At 45.1% G+C, this 21,079-nt stretch overlaps 1 protein-coding gene across 1 annotated transcript in view; it reads left to right on the top strand.

Moving 5' to 3' along the window:
* Positions 1-21,079, top strand: part of rerg (RAS-like, estrogen-regulated, growth inhibitor) — a 29,565-nt gene that overhangs the window by 6,037 nt on the left and 2,449 nt on the right. Inside the window, exons 3-4 of the mRNA XM_035401252.1 lie at positions 15,019-15,075; positions 19,943-20,016. Coding sequence (XP_035257143.1) covers positions 15,019-15,075; positions 19,943-20,016 — 131 coding nt within the window. The remainder of the gene's footprint in view (positions 1-15,018; positions 15,076-19,942; positions 20,017-21,079) is intronic.

The raw sequence follows: 21,079 nt of genomic DNA, 5'->3' as shown, positions 1-21,079 counted from the left end.
ACCTCCCTTCGGGCTGTTGCTCAAATGACCTGTTGATGCACACGTGCAGTCAGAACAGCGGATGTGTATGATTTGATCACTTTAAACGGCCTTTTTTAGGATTATCTGCTGCTTCATTGATTTGTTTTGCGGTGAACGGGGTCCACGGCTTTTAGAAAGAGAACCAGGGAGCGAGAGTAGGGAGATGGTCATAAACTCATTCAGTCAGGGGGCTATAAATGCCTCCCCAATCAAAGGCCTGCCTCCATTAAATGTATTGCCGTCAAGGCAACTGACATAACTGACGTAGACAGGCAAAATAAAATAAATTATATAAAAATTAATTTAATAAATTCCAAACAATGTTAAATAAATAAACACCACGATAGTTATGTAAGAAAATTATTGTCGTATTTATTTTGACAGGTGGTCAGTCTGTTCTTTGGATACATTTTGAAAAAGCACAAAGCAACTGTGTCTGCTGTGGAAATGTTTAACTTTCAAAAACGATTCCGACTTCAGAGACTAGCCGATACATTTGCAAAGATTTCTGGCCAGTTCAGGTTTCCTCCTGTGGCGCAAATCATACGTAGGAATTGGCAGAGAGTCCGAGTGAGATATGCTTTCAGAAACTATTGTACTGCTTCTGAGCTGGGCCGAAAGGTAACTGATACTGGTGGATTATATCTTTGTACGGTAAGTTGGTAGCTGGCATTAGAAAGCAGAAACTCCATTGAAGTGACAGTCTTTTGCTCATGAATTCCTTAGAAAAATAAGAAAGGAAAGGGCATGCCAGGCAGTCATTTTTTTTGCCAAATGTTAAAATTAAAAACGCTTGTGGAAAAAGATACAGGCTGACTTCCTGGACGAGGAATCGGCCAGCTCAACCTCCACAGGCTTGTTTTTGAATCACTGCTGGATGAAATGTGTTATTTATGGTCAGCATTACCACTTTATTTAGTTTTCTTCCATTTTTTTTCTTCTTTCTTTTCCCTCTCCAATTTGGAATTGGCAGTTATGTGTCGTTAGTGCGGCCCACACCCACACCCACGCGAGCAGCGGTGCAGCTGCCAGGCCTCGCTTGGCTCGTCTCTCATTGGCTCTAACCGGTCACCTGTCAGCGCCCGGCGCTTCCTTGGCTGAAGCTAACACAGCTATGACCAGGGGAACGCTTCTGAATCAAAGCCTACCTTTACCCCTGGTGTCACAGAGCCAGCTGAATCCCAGCACTGTGGACGCCCGCGCTTATAGCTGGCTAATGTCCTAGCCCAGGCTAATTCCTGCTGTGTTTAGGCTAGCCTCCTGTCTGTGTTCGTGACGAGTGCCTCTCCTGGCTGATCTACTCAGGAGCCCCTCTGTTTCTTCCATCAATACAGTTGTGAGGATATTGTGCTATAGTGAGTTACATCTATCTTCTTGTAATGCTAAATTGATCTGCCTTTGATCCTGTCTTTTCTCTACTGCAGTGCAGCGAATATTACTTCAGTGAACCCGCTGACAAGCTTGTTTTAGGAAGTAAAAGCTGTACAGTGTTGACACAATGATACCATACAATGACAAAAATGAATACTGTCAAAGTAACAATATGAACTCCTTTACATTTAAGCAGAGTTATGGACCGCTCAATGTGAATTCATTTCAATTGTTCAGTTGTTTCTGGGACAACAGTCTCCTATGGATATGATGAAGCGGTTGAAGACAAAAGGGTCGTATTGTTGCATCGTTGCATTTATTGTTTATTACCTGCACTTTTCTTGCACACTGGCTTCCTGATAAGATGTACTATAACACACGGCAGAAGATCATGTTCCTCTACACTGACTCCACTTTCTATTGCGCTTCTGTTCAACAAAAGCAATCAAATGCAAATGTGATCTCCTCTGCTGTTGAAGTCCTCAGGGTTTTCGGTAATATTGAGATATGATTTTTAGTCCATATTGCTCATATCTAGCTCCACGGGGACATTTCACAAATCACCGGTAAGTTAGTTTACTTATACCAGTATGCAGTTATGGCAGTGAAATTCATTGCTGTGATAAGGTTGCAATCACCCCTTCAGAATCAGTGACTTGTGTGAGTAATTTTGTTTGACATTTGGCAAAGAGGGTATGAGGGTGTGACTCAGTCTCTAAATTGGCACTAAAGAGCTCCTGCATCTGGAGCTATTATATGATAATCAGCCTGTTCCCCTGACAATATTAATAAAGTAATGTAATATATTGTGATGAGAAACATTGCCATTTACTTGTGGGTTTGTTTGCTGATAATATCATTTTTAAAAGAGTACTGATATAAGGAATGCTAATGATAAAAATGTACCATGTATGTATTTGAACATGCATGTAATGACTCATATCGTGCCACAGCTTGGTGAAGTACTTGATTGTGATTGGCAGAGAGGGTACTGATTGTTGTCATAACTTTCATAGAGAAACAGCATAATGCATGGTAACAAAGAATTTCCAGCTGAAGTGGCTTTATCAGCATTCCGGATTCATACGCAAGCCCATTGAAATTCAGTTTCAGTTGAACATTTTATTTACAACTGACAATAAATTAAGCAAACTAACAAGCAAGGTAAGCAACGACAACAACGTGGCCCGACAACAATCTTTGTTTTGTGTTGAATTGTATTCGCGTGTTAAATGATTTCCTCTGCAAGTAGGGCTGGTACAAGCAGAATAAACATCCCTGGGCTCTAGCTGTATGAAAAACAAATCGCTCCCGGGCAGTTTGTTTGGCTTTTTTTTCCTTGAGATGACGTCACGGCAACCCTGTCGTGGTTGATTTCCATACAGCTGCTCAGCCCAGAGGGGTTTGCATGGCCGACAGATATGTCACATATTCCACCGTATTCAGTGCGTTTTCCAGCCTGCTATATTCCCTGCGTAGTACAACAGCATCGTTTTTCAGCAGTGCACTGTGTTGTGATGTTTTCATGAACTGCATTCCTCTTCAGTGATTGGCCGCAACTCAATTGCACAATCAGTGCACTTCAAAAAAAAAAAAAAAAAAACCTTTTTTCATTAAAGATACACAAAGCGCGGCTTGCAAACATGGCCGGACTCCCAAGTAAACTAAGTAAAGTGTGTTTGGTTGGATGTGCTCAATATCGTTAACAGTAAATGAAAACCTGTTGATCTGTTATCTTGATGCAGTGCTTGGGCGGTCAGCCTTACTCAACGGTTTCATTTTGCCATGCGTGTAAAATTATAGTCGGAATCTTTGGAAATAATTCTCTAGCCGCTGCTGGTATGCAAATGCGGGATCATAATTGCAGGACAAGGCTGCAGTATTTGTTCAGGCAAATGTCTGCGGTGATTTTTATTTTGTCTCTCGACGCTTAGAACAAAATGCACAGATGTTAGATTGAACAGAGGCCATAATTATGTTCTCGAAAGATGTTCCTCTTTTTTGTTCATTTTTTAGGCCCGCACGCGATATTGGGATTGGCATCGCCGGACGAGAAACAATGTTCCCGTCTGGAGGCGTGATATTAACAACAAGCTATTTTTGTAAATTTAATAAGAAACCACTTTGTTTTCCGTATTCGTTTTAAATGCGTATGGCCGGTAGAGGTTAGCAAGCAAAATGCAATTTAATGGAAAAGTTATTACCATAATAATCGGCGCGTGTGTTTCAGGGAATATCTTTTCTGTGAGGTGAAAACTCCAATCTTTGAGATAGTATTGTGGCTGCTTTAGTTTCGGGTTGAGGTCTATGGTGGTAAGACACACCATAAGGTACAGACCTACAGGTCCCTGCCACTCAGTACTGCCCCAGTCAGGACTGAAGTACCATGGGACACAGTACTGCGCCCCAGTATGTGTATGTTGCAGTGCTCTCTTCCCTGATCATTCCCATTCAGGACGTTCCTCTCACACTCAAACCCCAAAATCCTGTGGTGAATGTTTCTGTGGATTACCGTAAAACTGTCCATATATCCTTTACCCTTACGATTTCATAGGCACTTTTGACATTACATAACTATTCATCTTCAAGTAATCATTTATTTATCATTAAATTTTCTTAATTATGTACAAGTAAGCCAACAAGCCATAGTTAACCGAAAGTCCAGCCTCCGAATTCCATTCTCACTAGTAAGACCGAGCCGACAGAAAATCATTCCTTGGCATGTGTTTGGGTCTGGAGTGCGTTCGCCATCCTCCATTCCGGGGCACACACCTGTATTTGATTAGGCGAGGGGGCATCGATCATCCCGCTCTTTTGTGTTTGCGGTTTATCGAGTTACGCGACTCCGGGGCCGGGGCAGGATGTGACATAAATCCTCTCGATGAGCCCGTCGCCGGGCCGACGGCCACGGTTTCGGGCCGCGGCCGCTAAACGGCTCTCTCAGAATCGAGAGGAAATTAAGTTTATCGAGCACAAAAAAACAAAATAAGTTTTCAGCCGTAAAAGGCTTTGAGAACGCGCCGACGCCGTCGACGCCGCCGCCTGATTCGCTGACGCGACGGCGAATAAATCCTGCCGACCGGTTTCTCACCGACGCCGCTGTTTACGTCTGGCCGTAGTGTTTACGTCCATTAATCAGCCTTGTGTGAGCGTTTGGCACCTGAGGTATGCGCGCCAGCTTTTGTTGTCAAAACGCAGATATTAAATGGTCTGAGATTGGCATGCGGTGGATGCTGGGTTTTCAGCGGCGTCTGTGGTCCGCTAGGGTTCCTTGAACTAACTGGCCTGACTTTCTCTGTAGACTTTGGGAAATATTTCAAAATATAAAACCTTTTATATTAGAATCCTTTCTAAAAAAATATGTAAGCCTTTTTACCTTATGATGGGTCCCTTAGAGGCCTTTGGGCCTGGCTGGGGGTCCCAGGATGAGATAGGGTTGGAAATCCCTGTTGTGGACTGTGTGTGTGATGCAGTCTCCAGAGGGAGTGTAAACAGGCTTACAGCCTCCTGAGCATCATGCTAAAAATGCATCTGATGTCTTGAGGGTGAGGCTCTGTGGCTGTGCTGCCTTCTGTTATTAAATGTCAAACCTTTATCCCCCCCGAAGACAAACATCTACTACAAGAGACCCGTCTAGTGGGCTTTAGAATCTCAGTTTTGTAAGACAGTGTTTTTATCTGTGTTATGTTCTGCCACCGTACAGTATCGCTGTTCATTTCTCAGTCTGCTTTGGCGATAGCGTGTGGCGCCTGGTGAGGTGACGGAGTTTGGAGACGGCCCCAGCAGGGCTGGCCAGGCTCCACCCTCTACAGCTGACCTGGGATCAGTGCGAGAGCACGCCCGTAATCCTTTGGCAAGCAGTGGGTGCTGATCCGTAATCAAGAGGACGGGAGCAGAATCAGTGCTGATGATTGGCCGGGAGATGATTGTGCATTAATTCTGGGCAGTGTAATGACGATAAGGACGTGTCGTGAGAGCCTTCTGCACTGTGTGGCATGCTTACACTCCCCCGAGCTTTAACCCTCTGAGGAGTAGGCTTCTTGGGACGTTTTTTTTTCCTCTTCACATTTCTAAGTCAGTGTTCCAGAACGCCATCGCTTTCAGTTACCAGCAGCGATTGTGACATCAGCATTAGAATGTTCAGTCAGGAACATTCTAATCACTTATTTGTGATCTCAGAAGGATTGAAGCAGACAAGAAACTGCAGCCAAGGCTGAGTAGGCATTTTTATATATCCTGCATGAGCCCCATTTGGCACATAACTGATTTTTGAATTATTATCATTATTTGTTTATGGGCCTATGGGATTAGTGCACTTTATTCTAAGCCCAGACCCCTTAAAAGGAACATTTGTCGGGCATAGGAAGCTATAGGCGACCGTAAATAGTGCGTACTGTAAGTGCACTTTTCCACGTCCGGGTCAGGGGCCCTGGGGGGTCTGAAAATGAGTCTCGTGGGCATCCCACCTAAATGAAAATAAATTGTCCCTCTTCAAATAATATTTCGTTGATGCATTTAAAAGAAAAAAAAACACATTTTCAGATTTAAAAAAAAACCTTAATTGGTCCTCGGTAATATTGTGGTAATTACAATTATGGATAAATCTGTGTGCTGCATTGCTTCCAGGAGAGACAGACGTTCTGGAGCCCTGCATTTTGGAGATAAGATCCCTCGAGGCCGAAAAAAAAAAAAAAAGAAAAAACGTTGCCCGAGGAAACTGCCCTGTGATTAAAAAGCCAGACGCGGGCGACATGAAGTCACGTGACCTGCTCAAAAATGGCCGCCGATGCTGAGACGGGCCGGGCTGGGAAAGGGTTCTCTGGTGCCTCCTGCTGCTGCTCTACACTGCGTGGCCCAGGTCACATGCTCACCCAAGCCCACGCTGCTCTCTCTGTGCGTTTCTACTCCGCGTGAGTTATGTGAGCGTTTGCATTTGTCCATTTTAAAGCAGGTCCCGTGGCTGCCGTGGAAATAAATTATTGACGAGCCGTCGCGGTGGCGGCGTGAGCAGAAATTGACACAGAGTGGCGAGGCGTGGCGAGGCGAATCGCACGCCGCGTCGTTAGTCCGCACAAAGATGATCTCGCTGACGAGCCGAGAGCCGAGAGTGTCAGACCGGGAGGAGCAGCCAGCAGGCAGGCGAGGCAGGTGAGGCGATGGCGGTGGCACGGCGAAGGCATCCGATTCGCGGCCGAACCGGTGAGGTCGGCGCACGGCGTGAGCGAGCGGGCACCCTGCGGACGCAGCATGCGCGTTGCGTGACTGGCAGCGCCGGGGAACAGCAGCAGAGCAGCGAGGGGCGGGGCGGCCCCCCTCTGACCCCCAATTCGACGCGACGCTGGGCTAATTTCCTCTCCGCAATTTCCCGTGTTTGAATTCTTTTCTTATTCCTTTTTTCTTTCATAACGCCTAGGTGGTCAGGGAAAAAAATATTCCGGTGAAAATGTAAACCTGACAGCAAGTCAATTCTGTGGGCAAATCGTTTCTTTTTTATGACTCTTAACATGCTGCTTCCTCTCCTTTTGAAAATGAGCACGTTTTACCTCCCCTGTGACGGCCTGCGTTTGAATCCCAGGTCAAGGCCTCGTGGCCTGTCTCTGCGCTGAATGGATGGGAAATACACAAGCGCTGATTTGTTTACCGTCAGTGTCTCCTTGGTCGTGAGTTTGTTTGTCCCAGGCCGGGGGAACAGGACGTGCCTGTCATCAGTCAGTGCATCGATTTTGGGTTTTTACTTCCCCCCCCCCCCGCCCCCTCCAGTAACGGGGACATGCATCTCCTCAGAGATCCACTCACCTGCCCGGTACAGGGTTCGAGCCTTAAGAGCCTGAAACCCAGCCGTTTGGGCGTCCTTATTTTTAGAGCTCTTCACCGTTCCCCTCCCCGCCGCCCTCCCGCTGTGTTTACGGTTCGCCCCGCTCCCGAGTCTCCTTCGGCGTGAGTCATAGCTTTCATTTTCCTTTTAACAGCCCTTCCCCGCTTCCCTCCTGAGGATTAGAAGGCACTCAGAGCGTAATGACGGGACCATAAAGACAACGGAGGATTCTGGGGGTTTTTTTGTTGTTTTTTTCTTTCTTTCTTTCTTTTTTTTTTCTTCTTTATGTTAGCCGGAGGTTGCAAATTGCCTGGGTTTTTGCGTTGTTCTAAAAAGAATTTCTGTTGCCTTGGGCACTTGAGCTGAAGCTGTGCTTTAAAGGGCTCGAAACGCACGTCACAGCCCCCCCCCACCCCCCCCCCCCCACCCCCCTCCCCCCTCTCCCATCGTGCACCCACGTACGAACACTGAGAATTCCTTTGGGCTTCATTTTAGAGTTACCTGTCTGAAATCTACTGTCTGTCTCAACACTGTGCTTTTGTATACCTGCCTGGTTACACAGTAAAATGTTAAGTGTTAAATCAACTCTTTCAGGGTACATATGGTCCTACTTAATTATTTTAAACGGCATTTTGCTCTTCATTTTAGAGAGTCACCAGCCTTAAATCTACTGAATGTCTCTTTGCTGTGCTTCTGTTTACCTGCGTATGTAGAGTGTATTACAGTTTGCACAACTTCATTATTTTTAATGAAAGTTGACTAAGTTTGAATCTGTTAATGGGCACTGAAGATTCACTCACCGAGTTTTTAATGTGAATATCTCACTGGAATTCGAAATTAGTTTCACGGGAACATTAGTTTAATCTTCCCGGAATTTAGAAAAGTTTTGAACTTAACTCTAGGTGTGGTGTTTAGCTGGATGTACCATGTCAACTTAATGGCCACTGTAAAAGTGATTATATAAATGTTAATTCCTTCCTTGAGTTTAATTTTTTGAATCCAGTCTGGGTTCTTTATTTAATCTCTGCTGATTCAGCCTGCCTGCCCAGAACGCTCTGCTAGGCCCTGATAAGGCCAGGATTAATTAACATGGTGATCCTTGGTTCAGAACGCTACTGTGCCAGATTCTTTCCAATTGTGCTAGCTACCGTTCTGGTGCAGTCACATGATCGCGGAGAAGATTTACGGCTATGGGCGGGACAGTGTGGGAAACCCCGGTCTTTCATGGGGGCGGGGGGGGGGGGGGGGGGGCGTGGTGTTGGGAAACATGAGAATCATTCATACAGTGACCCTATTCACTCAACGGAAGGCGATCCTCATCCGCGAATAGCCAGTGGGCATAATGTGAATGAGAGGATTTATGCTTTAAGGTGATGTGTAATCACAGGTTGTACACGTGGACGAGACAGGCTTAAGTGGGTCACATTCTCTGCTCCAGTGTCTATGGGCAAATTTTAAGGCTTTCATTCCTGTTAGGAATTTTAGCATTTTTGATCCTCAATGAGCATTGAATGGAAAATGTGTGGTAGAAATGGCTGGTCCCTGTCGCTACTTAGCCATTGCTGGAAATGGCAAGTGCCTGGAATTGGGCCACTGTCTAACATATTAGTAACATTATGATCAAATCTAACCGGCGATGGATCTGAGAAGAAGCGTTCATAAGTGGCCTCGGCCTGGGAAACACACAGCCGTACCTGCGCCTGTGGAGTGACGAGCGCTGTGTTTGTCGGGTGTGAGGTGGTGTTAAACGCCTCTCGTCTCTCAGTCACCAGGGGTCCTGTGTCGGTTCATCCCTGTGGTGCCGGAATTAATGCAGAAGCACAGGTGGGGGGCTGGGGCTGGGGCTGGGGCGGGACAAACACACCAAGGAGAGCCGTGGGAATGACTGACAGTCGATACGGGGACAGAGAAATGAGGATTGAGTGCGTGTGTGTGCTTTGCCTTCGGGCGGGGCCGCCCAGCCCGGCTCCTGGAAGAGCTGCCGTCCGGGAGGTTTTCATTTCAGCCCTGATCAGGCACACCTGATTCCACTGATCAGCAGCTCAAGGAGATCTGTGGCTGTTGAATGGGGTGCGCTTTGTCAGGGTTGGAGTGAAAACCCACAGGACGGTAGTTGGCCTTAGAGCGATGCTCAGGATTATGGGTATGATGAGGAGACTAGTCAGGGTCAGCCTGTGCCCTGAGGAGCAGCCTGACTCTGCCGGTGAGAGAGGCACTGACGGTCACTCATTTTTTTCGAGTCAGCTGAAAACACATTTTTACCAACTAAAACCGTCAAAGACAGGGTGGAAATCCAGAGAAGCGGTCTTGACCATCGTGGTCGTTGCTCTCTGTTGCTTCAGCGTAGCTCTCAGTGGGAACCTCTGGTTGACAGCCCAGTGATTTAATGAGTTTAATTCCAACGTGACCCAAGGCCCGTGAGATAGCATATCGGATGGGTTAATTTTAGACTGAATTATCTCCAGACCCCAACATCACCATAGGGAAAAGAAACACAGTTAAACAAACAAACAAAACCAGGATTTGAGCATTTGAAAAAGTTGCATTTTAAGTATCAAATCAATTACAAATATATTTGATTTATTAGAGCATAAATCAATTATTCCTACTTCCTTAGAAATATAGATTGCACATACAGTATTATAGAAGACAGTTGGTATCTCTTATTTTTTTAAATATCTGAAGCATGGAATTGCACTTATGAATGTGGTAATAATTGCAATCTTCTATGGTCTAAATATATGGTATTCATCAGAAGTACACTTTCTGATTTCATATTTTATCCTGAAATGCATAATTTGTGATACCGAATATAATCTTGCAACTATCTTGAGGATACACCAATTTGTGTTAAAATTGTTTTTAGAAGTCCCACTGAAGCTCTGAGAAAATAGTTTAAAAATGTGTTCAGCTTTAAATCATCTTTTTAATTTCTAAAACTTATGTAAATAGGAATGTAATGACATTGTGTAATTGCTGCAAGTCACAACTGCAATTATCTGTCGCCTTCATTCTTTATCAGGTGGGTGCAGTTACTCCATCTTGATGGCAGTGTCACTACAAAAAGGTGGTTCTGCACATGCTCAGAACGGTCACAGTCTGACTATCCAGTTTGTGTTGTTCCTTATCCCAAATGTAAATGTTACCACATCCTGGCGTGTCTACGAAAGATTGATTGCCAGGTGCTTCGTAGGAAAGAGCTAAGACTATGACTGGTGCAAAACGATGTTTATTTATTTCATTACCCAGTGAATCAAAGGATGTGACATTTGTTTACTACCCTAATAAAACCAGAAGAAAAACCTTTGGTGCCTCTCTGCCGCACAGCAGCAGCAGCCATAATCACAATAATAATTTACAGACTAATTGGATCATTTGGTCTGGAAGTGCTTTCCGTCTGGGGCAGCTGCGTGGTGTGGGGTTTCCACGGCAGCGAACTGCCACATGTAATATTATGGTCTGCGCCCCTTTAACATTGTTTTCCCTGGCCATTCCCTCTTCTTTTAATCTGATTTGTCGACTGCTTTGCCTTCGATGATCCCCAAATTTTTGTTTGTTGCTCACCTTAATGCATAAGGCATTATAACGCATCGTAAGGCTTTATAATGTTTCCCAGGGAAATGGGCTTTGGAGGAAAAGGGCATCTGGCCGGGATATGGGATCTGACCTCAAGCCCAGAGGATGTGACTTTTCCTGTTTGTCCCACATTAGGCCAAATGTTTTGGGTTGTTTGTCTTCTGGTGATATAACAGATATTTGATTGAATGAACAGGGCACAGGACACTGTAATGCAAATACAAACACAAAGGCAGTTTGGTGCTGTGCTTTAACTTCGGTCACAAAAACAGAATTAGTAACAGGCAGCTGTTTGGATTAAAGAATTTTTGGATCGCTAATTAGCACAGTTCTGTTCAGTAGCATTTCCCACAGTGCAATTAGCTCATCCAACAATGGGGCCACTCTAATGACCTCCTAATGATGCTGTGTTGTTATGGCACTTGGTAAGCAATGGTTGACATTTACCAAATTGCAGCATTCCTTTGACACCAGGTTATGACCTTGTGGTTACTGGATTCCTGTTCTCTGTGAATCATTCTCAGGACCACGCTTATATTTTCATTAAAGACGCTCACCTGTCACAAGGAAATGAGCTATAGAACAGACATAGTTTCCCCACGTTCAGATTCTATAGATATTGGAATTTAATTTAGATTGTGTGACCGAGAATGTTCGTCCATTTTCTGAAGCAATTTACCGTGGGTGTTTGTGTGGGTGTGTCTGTGTGTCTGTGTGTCGGTGTGTGTGTGCATGTGCATGTGCATGTGCATGTGAGTGGGTGGGGGGTTTCCTGTATATTAGAAAACCGATTTTGACAAGCTTGGCAGACCTTTAAATAGGTACATTTTATAGCCTAAAAAATGGAATCGAGCTATACTTGCTGCGATTGCTGCCACGTTGAACCCAGCAGAGGGATTGAAGTAAGTGTTGAGCATTTTCCCTTTAACCTAAATGTGTCAGCCACTCTTTTCACGCTTAAATGACTCATAAACAAATATGTGCTACAGCTTTTAGCGAGTGGCTGAAAAAAGTTTCTGAAATTGCACTGACCCAGAAGCGAGATTCATAAGAGTTATATAAGAGGAAAAGTTTTTATTCAAAAAATTTTTCATAAATGATGAAATTATTTGCTAATTTTAAAATTGATTGCAGGCTGTATGACTCATTCCCTCCCGAGCGCAGAATAACTGCATTAGTGAAAAGAGGCCTATTCTATGAGCAATGGTTGGAGGTCTGACAAAGTATGCTGAGGTAAATAAAGAACCAGCGAATTATTTTGAAAAGAAAGCATTTACAGAGCATAACAAGTATGAAATTGTTTGCCGTTATATTGGAACATGACAGGTTTCAATGAAGGATTCGAGAATACATTTTCACGTCAGTGAGCACCATGGAATTTAGTTGCCTGGAAAGAATTGTTCTGCCTCTTTCTAAGAAGGAGAGATAATTATGGAAACTGCAGGACGAGACAAATAGGTGTTCAGCTGAATTCCAGACAACTGTCCAAGTACCGTTCTTACAAATGTGTAGGAAAAGGATGATCAGACTCAGGCTCCCAGTAGTCTTTATTTTACAGGCTGGAACCTGGGCTGTGTCATTTGCCAAATAAGACTGGGAAACAGCTGGCTTTGTCTCAGGGGTTCCCTAGGGTTCCTTAGGGTTCCTCTGGGTTCCGCGGGTTACTCCTGTATTGCACACCCACGGACGGCTCGCTGTCATTGGTAGGCGATATTCCTCTCTTCTCGACAGCCCCTGCTCACCTGCAGTCTTGGTATTGTTTCCAGGCATTTTAATTGGCTATTGTGTGCTGGGGAAAAATGGTCCCTGTCTTGTGGGCAAGAACATTGAAGGTTTGCTCATGTTTCGTAGAATATTGGTGTGGGTGGCACAGCTGTACCGGAGAGGCAGCTGGTGATTTAACAATGGGGAGAGAGAACAAAAAGCAGAAAAGTCTGCAAAGCAGAGCAAGCGGTTTTCAGTTTAAATGTCTGCATTGCAGCTGCAGAGTCCTGTCGCTATTTAAAGAGAGCGGATGCCAGGGTCTCTGCGAAGGGTTAAGTCCAATGTGTCAGAGGTTCCGTATCCAGAGTAATGGCTTTCGGTGAAGCTAATTTTCGGGGGGGGGGGGGGAAGACCGAGATGGATGTTCTTTCCAGTTCAAAGACAAAGTCATTTTCTCCATTGTCTCATTCAACAAAACACACCGTCACTCCACAGGAGGAAACCAACGCCCTCAGAGTTTCAAGTCATCCATTCAGGCTCATTTGAAATCATTCAGGCATGGAATAGCCAGCTCTTACAGAAGCAGGCACAAGAAGGCCACATCCTATATAACCTATATGACGCATAACCTTCTCTTCTCACTGTTGGCGGTGCTTTTCATTACCCTGCCAATGCACCTAAATCTAGGTCCTAGATGATGCCTGGCTCCTAAAAGGAATCTGTTTTGAGCGCGGGTATTTTATGTACTGACCACAGAATGCTGGAGCTAGTTGTAGATCAAATAGGTATGCAGCTAACTGTCTACATTGCCTACTAACTCTGTTTTGCTGTATACCTGTGTGGGGCTGATATCCAGCATGATGACTATCTTTATGAATCCTTCAGTAAACAGAAGCGCCTGTCAGGGGCCCACCTGGTTAGAGTGCTATACATTCCACTGGCTGCTGTGTTATAAGAGGCAATTCCAGTAGAGAGGCTGAAAACAGATATAATTCTTAAAATAAAGTGCTGAGTCAGCCCCCCTCTCTGGCCTGTCGGCTGTAGATGGGGAGGTGAAGCAGGGGGGTGGACGTGAGTGGGATGTCCTCCTGAGGCTCGGCAGGAAAAAGATGTATTAAAAATTGTAATTCTTTTTGACATATTTATAGTGTCCCGGATGACAAAATAAAAATGCTGCAGTGAAAATATGGTCAAAAAAATAATTTAATATTTATTGAATGTCCCTGGCAGTGTAGGTTTCAGCAAAGCAGAATATGGGGTTTCTCAAGATGAAGGCGAGAGACCTGTGTCCCCTACAGGGGACAGAAGAGAATTGCCGGAGGTCTTGGGAGGATTTCCTATGCCTCTGAATGGATCCCCAGCCCTGTGCCGCTGGACGCAGGAATGCTAGACCCCGTTTCTCACAGTGCTAAGCTAATGGAGAAGGACTGGAGGCAACAGTGCTGTTAATGGGGGTTGATGAATGGCTGGTGCTGACTTGGGCACTGCATGTGTCTGTGGCCCGTCGATAGACAAAGTGTAAAGATCTATGAAACTAAAACAGACCCAAAAACACCCAAATGCCAAATCGCAAAGTGCGCTGAGGAGCATAAGACGCTTTTATTTGAAAACCTTAATCAGATTAAATTGAGTTACAGCATACGGCCACAGTCTAATGTTTAATGTTTAGGCAAGCGCACCAGGGGCCGTATTCATAAAATGTATTTTACATAAAACCTGCGAGGAATTAACATGAAGGGCTCCACTCAGTGTTCCCTAGTTTATGCCAGAGCAGCTCGATGTCCTGCAGCCTGGAGCTTCTCTGTGCTTGATAAACAAGATGCACAGATACTGTACTGCACTGTGAGCAGAAGTGGCGAGTAGCAGCATGCATTTTGGGAGGATGCGTTTGCTAGTGTGCCCTCGGCAGGAAATGGTGATGGATACTGCAGTCGGCGGGGAGAGGTCTCGCATGCGACTGTCTGCGCAAAGACAGTGTGTAAATAAAAATGTGGATCGAGCGATAAAGATGTGTGTGAAGGGCTGATTAGATCAGGTACGCGGGCAACAAAGGAGGGCTGGGATCCACAAGGAGACCCGTGAGTCACCAGGGAGGGGGCGGCATAGTTGAGCGTAAACTTTAAAAAAAAAAAAAAAAGCCACAGGCTTTGTTTACTACCACAGTGGAGCAAAGCTCATTAGGACTCGTGTTCTTCGTCATATTAGATTTATACTGCTGAACACTGAGGCAATTCAGGTTTAGAACCTTGCACAGCTCCGCCTAGGATTTGACCCTAAAACCCTTTAGGTTACAGCCAGGGTTAGATTATTTTCCCTTATAAGGCGTGAGATCACAAATGTTTGATTAGAATGTTCTTAACCGGACATTCTAATTCTGATGTAACAGTCACTACTGGTAAGTGAAAGCAGTGGAGTTCTAGAACACTCTTTGAAAAAAGCATTCCAAAAAACCTACTCTTCAAAGGTTTAACTCCTGCACCACTCTTTTCAGAGCTGTAACACTGACAATGCCTCTGTCTGTCTCCCCGCAGCTCTGGTGGTGCGCTTCCTGACCAAGCGCTTCATCTGGGAATACGACCCCACCCTCGGTAAGTGACACCCTCGCCACCCATCTGGAGCCTCTTTGTACCCACAATCCCGTGGGGCGTATTATTGGTGGGAGCTCGGTGGCACAGTTCGCCCCGTACTGTACCTTCACACAGACGGCCCATTCATCGCCATTTTGGGATGGCTTAATTGCCATTACGCTCACATGCATCTGACTCCTTAATGCCACTTGAAGGGCCCCTGCTTGAGGTTTGTTTCATGAAAGCTAATGTTTGTGACACGCTTCGCCATTTCCATTCAACGTGTCTTATCTGAGCTTGAACTTTAGTTGACATTTTCTGGGAGGAAATGTCAAAAAGCAAACCCCAGTGAATGCTTTCTGTTGACCATTTGGTACATAACGTTTCTTAGGTTTTACGGTATTTTCATGCATTAAAACCTTTTTAAAAAAAATCCTTTTAAAGGTGTTTGATTTATGGGTTTTGGACAATATTCTTCCTCATTTCCTGGAAGGTTGTACACCGGCCCTGCCAGTTCAACAGAAATATGGTTTGGATTTAGCATTCACAGCATTCTCACGATCAAACATAGTGTTGCTCTCATGGTTACAGTGTAAGACGAAAATAAAGCAATACTGACATTATCACATTGGTAAGCTGACTTGAACCAGTGTTTCGGAGCACATTCATCGCTGCCCTAGTTTTAATAGACATGTAGCCATCATATCAGTTTACGCTTCCGTTTATTTGCAGTTCTCAGTTACAGTGCTTATTGTCCAGTAACCCATAACACGGAACATCATCTTATCTGCAGTTCACAAACGCATGCGTGCTGTTATGTTATGCCACTGGAAGCGAAAGCTGGTGGCTTAACTTGAAACACCGCTCGCACTTAAGTGCATGAGGTAAATGTGTTTACGCCTGTGGAAGGTGGAGGATGTAAGGAGGTGGAATGCGAGGGTAAATCCAGGGGAATTTGCAGTATCTCTCGCCCTAAGACCCCATCAAAGAGCGTGCTCAAATCTACAGACGGTAGCAATTCCACAGGGTAATTACATTGACTCCCAGTCGTTAGTTATAATGGCAAAAGTATGTAGCAGCGGGAACATTCGCCCATAAATTCAAAAGCTTTTTGTGTGCTCCTTCTGCGTTTTTTGACCAAAAAACATTATTGGGGTTTTAAGGCTTTAATGCAGTGTACTCGGGCCAGTTCTCTCACAAGTCCCAACAAGCGCATTTCCCAAATGTAGAAGATCATGGGGAAAATGCAGCATAAAAGCACATTACAGTGTCTCCCCTGTTTGTCTCAATAGCCATGTTCTCTCTGAATGTCCTACTGAGTGCTTCATGAAAATTGTTCGAAAATACACAAAATGTGTGTGATTACAAAATACATTGCTCGTCCCCATTGCCTTTGGCGCAGCCCTCCTCCCCCAAGGAGGCGCGTACGCGTGCCCTTGACTCTGTGCTCGGAGGAGCCGGAGGACGACGGGCAGCGGAGAGGGAGGGGCTTCTCCCCGCGACCGCGCGGCTCGGGCCGCACCGCCGCCACCGTCGCCGCCGGTGATGAGAATATTGAGTTACCGCGCGCCCCCCCCCCCCCCATCCATTTAAGAAGCTGTCCGGGGTCTGCAAGCAATTTGATAAAGTTTCCACGCATGGCACGAGCTCTGTATTGAGGAGAAGCGGAGCACCCATTCCTGGGTGACAGCTCCTGTTTCATATTAATCCGGCCTCGACTGTCACTAAAAAAAACGAGCCACCTGTGCAAGCAACACTTATACTGTGGCGTTTGAGGTAAATTAATCCCTCTTTAAACAAATCCGCCTGGCGTTCCGTTTCACCTCTTCAGGTGCGATTCTCGTCGCTGGCATGCTACACAAATGGGAAATTGGAAGCCTTTTCTGCAGTAGCTGAGGGTGCTCTTGTATGCTCAGTTATGTTGTGAAGTGTGCAGCTTTAAGGTGTGAGATCACGACAAATATGTGAGTAGAATGTTCTTCAGTCACTGCTGGTAATTGAAAGAATGGAGTTCCAGAACACTGACTGCTTCAAATTTTTTTGAATGAAACTGTCAGTGTTCTAGAACTCCATTACTGTAATGTAACAATTGCTACTGGTAATTGAAAGCAATAGAGTTCTAGAACACATTCCAAAGAGAACCTGCAATTCAAAGGGTTAACGACGTGGATGACAAACGCGCGGAGGCTGCATGAGGCGAAACAGCGGAAGCGGCCTCAGCCCGGCCCTGGGGAAACCAGGGCAAACAAACACAAGTCCTGACTTCCTCAGGTGCCAGTCAACCTGCACTTTGTTTGCAGGATAAATCACCGGACGCAGAAAGGCGTTTCCTCGTCTGGTGGAGACCCTCTCTCCCCGCAAGGCAACGGCAGGAATGCATGCACTTTGCAGAGCAGAAAGCAGTGACTTATGAGCTGTCAGGAAAATTATGGATGAGGACCTGCTAAAGCCTTTCTTGGCTCCTCTGCGATACAGTAGGCATGTAGGGCCGTTAAATCATTTCCCCTTGTCCAAAAGCCACAGCAGACCTCAGAGTGTCAGTCAAACGCGGGCTGAAAATGTAGAGTGGCAGCTGCATTAACGGGCTGTTCTGCCGAGCCTGTACGAGTTTCGGGTCTGCCTCCGCTCTGGATTGTCCCAACGGCACAAGGGGGATGCTGGGAAATCAATGACATCACTTTGCCTGGAGCTAACCGTGGCCTATTGCCTTGTGTAAACTCACGCAGAATAATAATTACTGTCCTATCACCCACTTGGCACAGGTATTGCTAATGTGCCCGGCTAGTTTACAACAAAATGCAAACTTAACATTTGGAAGACGAACGGCTGTTCCCAGGTTCATTACTTAAACCCGCCGGACTGTGCCGAGAGGTGTTTGTGTTTCTTTATTTACAGAGAGGTAAATCTTCAAAACTAAACTGTGTGTGCTTTCCTCATTCCGAAATGTATAACTGGGAAGAATAAGTGCAATGTAGTCCTGGGGAACTTGATGATTACGGGGTATTCATTCTAGAGCCTTTTTTAGCCACGTTCCTTCTAATCCAATGTAATTCCCTACATAAAATGTCTAACTGATATTTAAGTCATTATTTTTCTGTAATAAAGGTCTGTGCTTTGAGAAGCTGATGTATCCTTATGCTAGCGGATTTAGAAGGCTGTATTTAGCATGTGCTCTCCTGAGCATAAATGGTATCTTAAAATGTTTTACTTCACACAGCTGACCGAAATGTGTTTGGGTAAGGTTTCCAAAGCATGAAACAAACCAGAAAAAAAAAACAGAATAAGACAGCCTTCTGGGCTTACAGTGCTTACAGCATCCACTCAGCCCTGGGACCTCCCCCTTTTCAAATCTATAGGTCAAACGTCACCTACCAATTCTGCCAGTCAAGAAACTTATTTTGCTGTTTGGGATGTTCAGCTGTTGACAGAAACATTACCTTACTTTTAGTTGAGTGGCCATATTTAAAGTTCCAACTGTGAAAACTTCCTGACAAATACCTTCAAGTTTTCATTCATAACATGGCAGATGGTGTTAAGTGTTTAAAAACATCAGCCCATAAAAACCTCCGGTTTTGAAGAGAAAAGAACACCAGAGGGCTGGACAAAGCAGAGTGACATTTCTCACTGTCCCACAAAGCGACGTCCAGCACAGTCCAGACCCCCAGGGCAAAAATTCATCATTAAAAATGCGCTCCTCTGTGGATTCATAAACTGGAAAGAAATTCACCCGTCTGCTGGATCATTTCTGCACCACCCTCAGCAAAATGGCATGACATCGAAATGAAGGGAATTCAAATGAATGTCCTTTAATTTATATTTCATGAGTTTTTAATGACTCTGTTCTCTAGGAAAGGGCCTGTGTTCAGGGGGCTTCTACCCATTCACATCACATACCTGAATCAGATTGATAACATCATGTATGCAATTACATTATCATAACAACACTAATCACAATAACAGCATTTATTAAGTACCAGGAGAGGAGCACCAGCAGAGGAGCACCAAGAGGAGAGTACTAGGAGAGGAGCACCAGGAGGAGAGCACCAGGAGAGGAGCACCAGGAGGAGAGCACCAGGAGAGGAGCACCAGGAGGAGAGCACCAGGAGGAGAGCACCAGGAGAGGAGCACCAGAAGGAGAGCACCAGGAGAGGAGCACCAGGAGAAGAGCACCAGGAGAGGAGCACCAGAAGGAGAGCACCAGGAGAGGAGCACCAGGAGAGGAGCACCAGGAGAGGAGCACCAGAAGGAGAGCACCAGGAGAGGAGCACCAGGAGAGGAGCACCAGAAGGAGAGCACCAGGAGAGGAGCACCAGGAGAGGAGCACCAGGAGGAGAGCACCAGGAGAGGAGCACCAGGAGGAGTTGTTCTGCAGAGCCGTTCCAGATTAATCTGGCCCCCTTCCCTGGCCATCTGCCGCTCACAAACCCAACTGGAACATTTCCCTCATCATCCTCACACGGAGGGCTTCATCATCCCTGAGGGGAGCTTCATTTGCAAACAAACCTCTCTAAGGAAAAAACAATTAAGTTGAGTACTGCCTCAAACAGCAGTAAAACACATAACAAAGAAAGATTAAAGAGAATATATGGCCCGGAGCAAATTAAAGAGCTCATTCATTTTACGGCTTGCACATCTTTGACCTATTTTTTACACAGCATTGTTTTTCTGGAGCTATTCCAGTAAAAGTGTTTGCCTCTTGGTATAATGTAACTGGGCAAGATCTGAAGCTGTTTTCAACAGGTTCGAAAGGCTGTTTTCCCACCAGCACTTCCGTCATTACCCCCCCTGGGTGCAACAGTAGTACTGCATGACACAAACTATTTAACATTTTAGCGAGCGGGTTTCACGCACACCCGTGCTGACTGAGTACGCCCTCGTCTGTTTTCAGAGTCAACATATCGCCACCAAGCAAGTATTGATGATGAGCTTGTCAGCATGGAGATCCTGGACACAGCTGGTCAGGTAAGCTCCTGTGCATCACCAGTAATAATAATAATAATAATAATAATAATAATAAAAGAAGAAGAAGAACAAGAATGCTTACTGTATTACCTTATATATAATGAAATTGCAGCCTAAACATAGATCAGAATAAGCAAATTAGACATTAATAAAAGGGATTCAAAATGATAAAAGGAGAGCTTTCGTACGAATGCCTAACACCACCCCCTGGTCATGTTGCTATTGTTGACATCACACATTCCCGTTCCGTATGACTTCATTCAGACGCCCGTCTCCTGTCGGGCCGGGGTGTGAGGCGTGTGACTGTAAACACAGCACCCCTATCAGCACCTCTCTGTGCTCCGAGTTCCCCTGTGAAACCTCTGCTGAAGCTACCACTCGCTCATTAAAGTCTATTTTTAGTCAAATTGGAGCTTAACCTCCTAGTCAAAGGTTGTTGTGCAGGGCTGTTAAAAAAAAGAAGGAAAAAAAAGCCTGTGATTCAGGCTCTGGCAGCGAGAGGATTTGGAGGAGTTTAAAATGTGTGTATTTAGAGTACAGACAGCTTTAAAAGTGTGTTAAAGTCAAATTTTCCTAATGCTTCACTGCAATTATACATTTATTATTCGCATAATTAGCAGTGCTTGTGGGGAAAAAGACCAAACGATGTTGATTTTTAACAATAACAACGAGGTCATGTTCTCTTAGGGTGTGTAGAGCAATAACATTAAATCTTTGGAACAGGGTAGGTCAGGAATGCTTATTCGCTGGCTGCTAATCACATGATAGCATAACCAATGCTTATTGGCTGGCTGCTAATCACATGATAGCACAACCAACGTTGTGGCATTCCGTACCATCACCGTTTTGCACGTAATGGTGAAATATTAGCAATTGTAAGTTAACTGTGTAACCTAAAAAGCACAGTAAAAATTAGACAATTATATGTCTTTACTTTACTAAAATGTTATCAATTAGTCATCAAATATGGAAGTGCTTTCTTTACTGCCCTGCACACAGCGATGTCCCTTTTCCTCATTCTTCAGGAAATACTGATTTTCAGACCCTAAATGCCAGTTGTATT

Source organism: Anguilla anguilla, chromosome 19, assembly GCF_013347855.1.
Source record: "Anguilla anguilla isolate fAngAng1 chromosome 19, fAngAng1.pri, whole genome shotgun sequence".
Taxonomy (NCBI): domain Eukaryota; kingdom Metazoa; phylum Chordata; class Actinopteri; order Anguilliformes; family Anguillidae; genus Anguilla; species Anguilla anguilla.
Note: the sequence above shows the minus strand (reverse complement) of the source record. Positions and strands in the feature narration are given on the sequence as shown.